Raw genomic sequence first — 7,488 nt, 5'->3', positions numbered from 1 at the left:
AATATGACCTAATAATGCATTGACCACCGACAGCTTACAGAGACCCTGTCAAATAAGTTGCAATTGGGCACAGGAAGGGCCCACCTGTAACTTATTTGACAGGGTCCGCGGACAGCTTGCAGGGACCCTGTCATATAAGTTACAGTTGGGCCCTTCCTGTGCCCACTTGCAACTTATATGACAGGGTCCCTGTAAGCTCTCCGTGGACATATCAAATAAGTTACAGGTGGGCCCTTCCTGTGCCCACCTGTAACTTATTCGACTGGGTTACTGTAAGCTGTCTGTGGACATGCCATTTAAATGCTAACTATGCACAATTATGAACTTTAAAGTACCCCAACATGTCTGTTTGTCTTCCCTGTGCACTCTACATTACGTTTAAAGTAATAAAACATTTACAACCCTGAATTATGACCTATTAATACATTGACCACGGACAGCCTAAAGAGGTCCCGTCAAATAAGTTACAGGTGGGACCTTCCTGTGCCCACCTGTAACTTATTTGACAGGGCCCCTATAAGCTGTCAGTGGACATAGGTGTTATAACAAATTAATTACACATGGTTTGATTACACGTTCAGATCAATTAACCCTTTAACCAGTTTGAACCAATTGAATAAAACCTCTAATTCAATTTTCACAATAATACTTAGAAAAAAAAGACAGACAAGAAGTTAAAACTTCAACCAACAAAAACAACTTTATTTAAAACAAAAAAACGAACACTGCAAGGGGAACGAACGCTGGAACAGGATAAACAAACAAAAAAAAAGTCTCTCAAAAAACGAACACTGGAACTAGGGTAAAAAAAAAAGTCTCTCAAAAATCGAACACTGGAACAAGGGTTAAAAAAAAAAAGTCTCTCAAAAAAGCGAACACCGGAACAAGGGTAAAAAAAAAAAAAAGTCTCTCAAAAAAGCGAACACCGGAACAAGGGTAAAAACTCAAAATGTCTCCAAAAAAACCGAACAACCGGAGCAAACGAAGGCAACGCCTATTTTGGTTTTCTTCGCCTGTTCATGGCCGCCTTTACCTTTTCTGCGGCCTTCTTTCGGCGGTTGATCCCAACCAGCGTTGTGGAGCTCGCGGAGAAGATGGCCTTTTTGACCTTCAGCGGTGACACAAGCTTCAATGGAGTCAGCAGCACCGTCGCCTTGCCTCTCCGTGCAGGGTACTTTCTGGGGGGGGTGCTCGGTTCCTGTGGCTCCTGTTCTTGGGATCCCTTCTCCGAGGCCTCCTCCTCCTCCCCGTGCTGTGCAAGGTAAAACAAATGCGTACACACAAAGACATGGTGAGCAAGTGATCGTGATGTTGCAAACGATTATAACACGCTAGGTTCACTGCAAGTCAAAGGTAGCCAACTTACCTCGCTGGACTCGGGGCTGGACGCCCCAGACTCCTGGAGCTCCATGCGGGTCACCTCGGGAGTGGTGCTGCCCGACGTGAGCTCCTCGTCCGGGGACTCGGGAGCTCTCCTCTTTAGGGGTTGCTTGCCCTTACCCTTGGCAGGCCGCTTCCCCGAGGTCGGCTCCTTCGACGGGGAGGTCGGCTCCTTCGACGGGGATCCCCTCTCCGCACCTTCCAGGGCAGAGTCGAACAGCCTGCGGTGCTCCATGGCCTGCTGGGGAGTCAAGTTGGCCACATAAAATTTGTCCGCCGTCCGTGTGTCGTGACACATGAACTTGGACAGCTTCACCCGGTCGTCATTGTTGTGGGTGAACTTGATCTGGAAAGACAGAGACAGAGAAAAGTCAAAACCAATGCCGCCACCAGGGAAGGCCGCCGAAATACGCGCCAGAGCGCCCAAAAACACTTACGTGACTGGCAATGGACGTCCGGACGTCGGTGAAGGTGGGGCAGCCGGGAAGGCCCATCGACTTCCAGGCCTCCTGGAAGTAGCAGTTCAAGTTCTTGCAGGGGTTTTGGGTGGACGTGAAAAACAGGTATTTGGCCGTGGGACCGCCCGGCAGCTGGTCCTTCAGCTGGAGGAACCTCGTCACCCACCCAAACTCCTCCTCCGTCAAGGCGATCTGGGCCGACCCGAAGGCCATGTTGGTCTTGTGCTGGGCTATCTGTGGACACACGGGGGGAACGACAGTCAGGAGAGGCGGCAAAAACAAATCAGGGAACAACAAATAAAAGTCAGACGCTCACATTGATGAGGTACGCCCTCTCAGAGGAGGATTTACGGGCCCCCACAACCTCCTGGATGGTGATATTCTGAAAAACACCCCCTCTGTGGCCGTAAATGCAGGAGAGCAGTGCCGCAAAGTGCCCGTAAAACCTCCACAGGTTCTTCAGGCTGGGCTCCTTCTCCAGGAGGTCTAAAGACGGGAGAGAAGCACAACGTCAAGGTTCAAACGTTCGTTCGGCAACAGTTGAGTACCTCGAGTCGGGGAGAAGGTAAAAGACAACTTACCCAGTAGCTCGGGGATGGCCTTGGCCGCGAGCTCCCGGCACGTCAAAAGGGTGGCCTTGGCAAGGATATTCGTCTCCTTGCCCTCCTTGACCGCCGTCTGGTGGACGGCCAAGCCCCTCTTCAGGGACTTCCTCAGGCTCCCCATCTCCCTGCGAAGGCCGACCAGGGCTTTCCTGGAGAGGCGGCAGGACTGCGGAGGGGTTTCGGAAAGGAACCGCATGAAGCAGCCGACGTTCAGCACGTAGTGCTGGATGGTGGTCACCGCCATTTTGGCCTGCCGGAGGGAGCTGACCCAACTGCGAGAAGACAAGAATGGTTACAGAGGCGACAGATTGTTTTCAAACTGAGCCCACGACGGGAGAAAAGCTACTCACCTGTGTATCCTGGCAGTGTCGTCCAGGAAGCGGAAGTCGGCCAGGTTTTTCTTGCCCCTCGACATGACCGCCAGAAATTTCTTGATTCGGTACACCTGACAGCCAACGTTTTCTTTCAACTTGGTGCCAGGGTCTGGGCCTTCCCTGTGCCGCCTGTACTCCTCCACGATCTCGTCTGCAAAAAGAGAAAGAGAGAAAAAAGTGAGAACAGAGGAAGTAGTGCATTGTCCACGGACAGCTTACAGGGACCCTGTCGAATAAGTTACAGTTGGGCACAGGAAGGGCCCACTTGCAACTTATTCGACAGGGTCCCTGTAAGCTGTCCGTGGACATGACGTGTCCACGGACAGCTTACAGGGACCCTGTCGAATAAGTTACAGTTGGGCACAGGAAGGGCCCACTTGCAACTTATATTGCAGGGTCCCTGTAAGCTGTCCGTGGACAATGCAAGAGTTAGTGTTAGCACAGCCACAAGTTGAAAAGATAAAACAGATAAAAGCGTCACACTCACTCAGCACCACCACGTGGTCGGGGTAATGGGGTTGATCTTCCTCGACGTCCTGCGGCTGCCGACTCGTGGAAGGCTTCTCCCCGTCTCCCTCAGGTTTCTCCTCGGGCAAGGCAGGGGGCTGCTGAACGGCAGAGGGCACCTCGGGGGAAGACTTGACGTCCTCTTCCACGGTACCGCGCTCCTCTTCTTCCGGGCCGAGAGAGGAGAGGAGCCTTTGGGCCACCTGCCCGATGCGGGTCGAGCCCAAGGAGGTCGACCTCCTCTTGAGGATTCGATAACGCCTGGTGACCATTCTGAGCGTCTCACTCAGGGTGTCGACTTGCTTGTTCAGGTCGGCCACCTGAGTTCTGAGGAGGCTCTTTACTTGTTTGCAGCCTGCCTTTTCGCACTCCTCCTCCTCCAGGTCCTCTGGCTCTTGGGGGCATGACGGGTCCTCCTCCATGAGCTGCTGCTCCTCCAGGTCGAGGGTGGAGACCATAGGTACGGCCGGGTTGGAGGCCCTCAGGGCAGTCAGCTTGGAAAGACACACTCTCCTCTTGCAGAAGCGGAGCGCTTCGTCCTGCACCCCCACCGAGACCTCAGAGTGCGTACGGATATGGCGGTCGAGGCGGTTGGAGAATTTGTTGCACGCCGGAACCGGGCAGAGGCCTGCACGGGCGTTCACTCGCCCCGACTCCATGGCAAGGAGGAGCTTCCTCTCCTCCTTGTTCTTGACGCCGTGGGTGACGACCAGGTGCTGGCCGAGGCGGGCGTAAGAGCGCAAACAGATCGGGCACGTTTCGATGGGCATCTTTCCACGACTGGACAGCAGAAAACGGGCTCGCAGACTCGCTTGGTGGTGGTCTAGTGTGGACTGACTGGGGGTCGACTCGCTCCCTTAAAACCTGTACTGTACACTTACCTGAAATTGGAGTGCAATTTAAAGTAATTCAATGTACACTTACCTGAAAATGGAGTGCAATTTTAAGTAATTTAATGTACACTTACCTGAAAATGGAGTGCAATTTAAAGTAATTTACTGTAGACTTACCTGAAAATGGAGTGCAATTTAAAGTAATTTAATGTACACTTACCTGAAAATGGAGTGCAATTTAAAGTAATTTACTGTACACTTACCTGAAAATGGAGTGCAATTTAAAGTAATTTAATGTACACTTACCTGAAAATGGAGTGCAATTTAAAGTAATTTAATGTACACTTACCTGAAAATGGAGTGCAATTTAAAGTAATTTAATGTACACTTACCTGAAAATGGAGTGCAATTTAGAGTAATTTACTGTACACTTACCTGAAAATGGAGTGCAATTTAAAGTAATTTAATGTACACTTACCTGAAAATGGAGTGCAATTTTAAGTAATTTAATGTACACTTACCTGAAAATGGAGTGCAATTTAAAGTAATTTACTGTAGACTTACCTGAAAATGGAGTGCAATTTAAAGTAATTTAATGTACACTTACCTGAAAATGGAGTGCAATTTAAAGTAATTTACTGTACACTTACCTGAAAATGGAGTGCAATTTAAAGTAATTTAATGTACACTTACCTGAAAATGGAGTGCAATTTAAAGTAATTTAATGTACACTTACCTGAAAATGGAGTGCAATTTAAAGTAATTTAATGTACACTTACCTGAAAATGGAGTGCAATTTAAAGTAATTTAATGTACACTTACCTGAAAATGGAGTGCAATTTAGAGTAATTTACTGTACACTTACCTGAAAATGGAGTGCAATTTAAAGTAATTTAATGTACACTTACCTGAAAATGGAGTGCAATTTAAAGTAATTTACTGTACACTTACCTGAAAAGGGAGTGTATCATCCCAGCTACAGCTTAATAGGCTTTCCATGGTCAGACTGGACAGGTTGTTATTACAGTTTTATTTTAAATTTTAATATTTTTTATTTTATTCTAAGTGTTTATGAAATAAAAATGCATGTTTATGATCTCTACTGTGCGTAGATATGTTTAACTTTATCCCTTGTAATTTTCCTTTTATTAATACATTTTAAATATTTTTTTGAAAATGCAATTTTTTTTTTTATTATGAATATGTAAAAAGTGACCCTAACCCTTAAACTTCATTTCAGTCATACAGTGTAAACAGCTGCTGCCACCCCCTTCGACAAGGTAATTTCAAAGTGTTATTTTGAGAATATTTCAGACTACAGAGGTCCCGTCACTTAAGTTACAGTTGGGCACAGGAAGGGCCCACTTGCAACTTATTCGACAGGGTCCCTGTGAGCTGTCTGTGGACATGACATGTCCACGGACAGCTTACAGGGACCCTGTCAAATAAGTTACAGTTGGGCACAGGAAGGGCCCACTTGCAACTTATTCGACAGGGTCCCTGTGAGCTGTCTGTGGACATGACATGTCCACGGACAGCTTACAGGGACCCTGTCGAATAAGTTACAGTTGGGCACAGGAAGGGCCCACTTGCAACTTACATGACAGGGTCACTGTAAGCTGTCTGTGGACATGACATGTCCACGGACAGCTTACAGGGACCCTGTCGAATAAGTTACAGTTGGGCACAGGAAGGGCCCACTTGCAACTTATTCGACAGGGTCCCTGTGAGCTGTCCGTGGACAATGCATTAATAGGTCATATCATGTTTCTAACTGAACTAACTTTGTTTCCATTTGTCAAAGATGCTACTGACTTGCCCGTTGTGCCCATCGAAAGTTGTGCACCTAAGGCACCACCTGAGGTCACAGCATCACATAGTGAACTCAGAGGAACGGAAAATTTTACTGAAACTTGCCAGGGGCAGAATCAAACTTAGGAACATCAGGTGTCCTGAGTGTGACATAATTTATGAAAATGTGGAGCGACACTTAAAATCGGGCCATCCAGAGCTGACGGTAAGTCTAATCTCAAACTAGCATACTTGTTTTTGTGAATTCATTTAAAAAATGTTTTGAATAAAACTCTCTTCAGGGAAAAAGGGTCAAGTTGTTGACCAAACAGTTGGAGAGAGAGGTAGCAGAGGAACAGCTACAAAAACTGAATAACGGTCAACAACTTGACCCTCCAGTCCTGTCAGCTCTGGATGGCCCTGTAGAGACCCCTCTGCATATCCCAGAGGAGTGCCTCCAATTGCTGGGTAGGTTTTGAATGATTTTCTTGCAATGGGAGTATAACATATTTTTTTACAAGGTGTTGATCAAACTATTGAGTCTGTGTGTGTGTGTGTGTGTGTGTGTGTGTTTATTGTAGACGAGTTTGAAATGGAAGGGGCTCCAAGCTTTCTGGGTAAGTGATCAACATGTAATTATGCTGTTTATACAAGAACAACACATTAATACATTTTTATTTATTTTTGATTGTAGCCCTTCTTATGGAGAGTAATGAGCCTCCAAAAGAAGCACAAAGCCTCGGTAGGTATCAGGTGAACAATTGTTTAAACTTGTACTGTATTGTTTTTCTCCATGAACAGGACATTAATAAAAAAAAAAGTGAACTTTTTCTTGTTCTTCTTAGACGAGTTATTCAGGGAGGTAAGCGAATTTGAACAGTCTTTTCAGGCGTCGTCAGGTGCACAAGGTAAGTAATATGTGATAAGTTTACATGCATGAAACCAAGTTTTGTTGTTGTGTTATTTATTTTTTAATCGTTTTTCTTTGTTTCCCTTTTCTTTTTTTCATTTCCCAAGTTCTGCAGCAAAACACAGACTTGTGCACTGTCGACCTCAGCGACCTGCTTGAATTGTAAATAGTTTTTATAAATGTATATAGTTCAAATATTTTATGCCATAGTTTTATATTTATTTCGTTTTATATATTATATATATTGTATTTATGTTTTACATATTGTATTTTAAAATATATTTCTGTTTTACTGTCCTTTGTTCTGTTCAATTTATACTTTTATAAATCATGTTAAATAAATGTTCTTCAAATTATGGTTCAAAAATTAAAATTTTAAAATGATGGTTTTGTCTGTCTCATCTATTTGTCCAAAACATACCAACTATAGATTATTTGACATGATCCAGATAGGCTTTCCGTGGACATGACATTTTAAGTCTAATGATGCATAGTTATGCCGATGGGACACATAGGCCATTCGTGGTCACACATGAGGTCAGGGGGATGAATAGGCTGTTCGTGGTCAGTAAGCAGGGCAACGGGCTGTCACTTAGATTGGCCGTGGACGAACAGGCCGTTCATGGTCAA

General features: G+C 45.8%; 2 protein-coding genes across 2 annotated transcripts in view; one reads left to right on the top strand and one right to left on the bottom strand.

Annotated features, from left to right (window-relative positions):
* Positions 1-246: 246 nt before the first annotated feature.
* Positions 247-4,094, bottom strand: LOC309491495 (uncharacterized protein; the record flags this gene model as incomplete). The annotated part of the gene is made up of 7 exons (XM_082190554.1): positions 247-1,252; positions 1,367-1,726; positions 1,818-2,072; positions 2,155-2,324; positions 2,420-2,715; positions 2,794-2,968; positions 3,305-4,094. 7 exons carry the CDS (start codon positions 4,092-4,094, stop codon positions 995-997), a joined length of 2,304 nt encoding a protein of 767 aa, XP_082046680.1. The 3' UTR covers positions 247-994.
* A 1,702-nt stretch (positions 4,095-5,796) lies between these two features.
* Positions 5,797-7,488, top strand: part of LOC309491493 (uncharacterized protein) — a 1,853-nt gene continuing 161 nt past the window's right edge. Inside the window, exons 1-6 of the mRNA XM_082190552.1 lie at positions 5,797-6,174; positions 6,251-6,416; positions 6,530-6,565; positions 6,643-6,690; positions 6,794-6,856; positions 6,966-7,488. The exon at positions 6,966-7,488 is cut by the window's right edge and continues 161 nt beyond it. Of these exons, the coding sequence (XP_082046678.1) occupies positions 5,962-6,174; positions 6,251-6,416; positions 6,530-6,565; positions 6,643-6,690; positions 6,794-6,856; positions 6,966-7,024 (585 nt within the window). The 5' untranslated portion in view covers positions 5,797-5,961 and the 3' untranslated portion in view covers positions 7,025-7,488. The remainder of the gene's footprint in view (positions 6,175-6,250; positions 6,417-6,529; positions 6,566-6,642; positions 6,691-6,793; positions 6,857-6,965) is intronic.

The sequence above is a fragment of the Leuciscus leuciscus genome (genome assembly GCF_965113295.1).
Source record: "Leuciscus leuciscus genome assembly, contig: HAP1_SCAFFOLD_289, whole genome shotgun sequence".
NCBI classification, from domain to species: Eukaryota; Metazoa; Chordata; class Actinopteri; order Cypriniformes; family Leuciscidae; genus Leuciscus; species Leuciscus leuciscus.
Note: the sequence above shows the minus strand (reverse complement) of the source record. Positions and strands in the feature narration are given on the sequence as shown.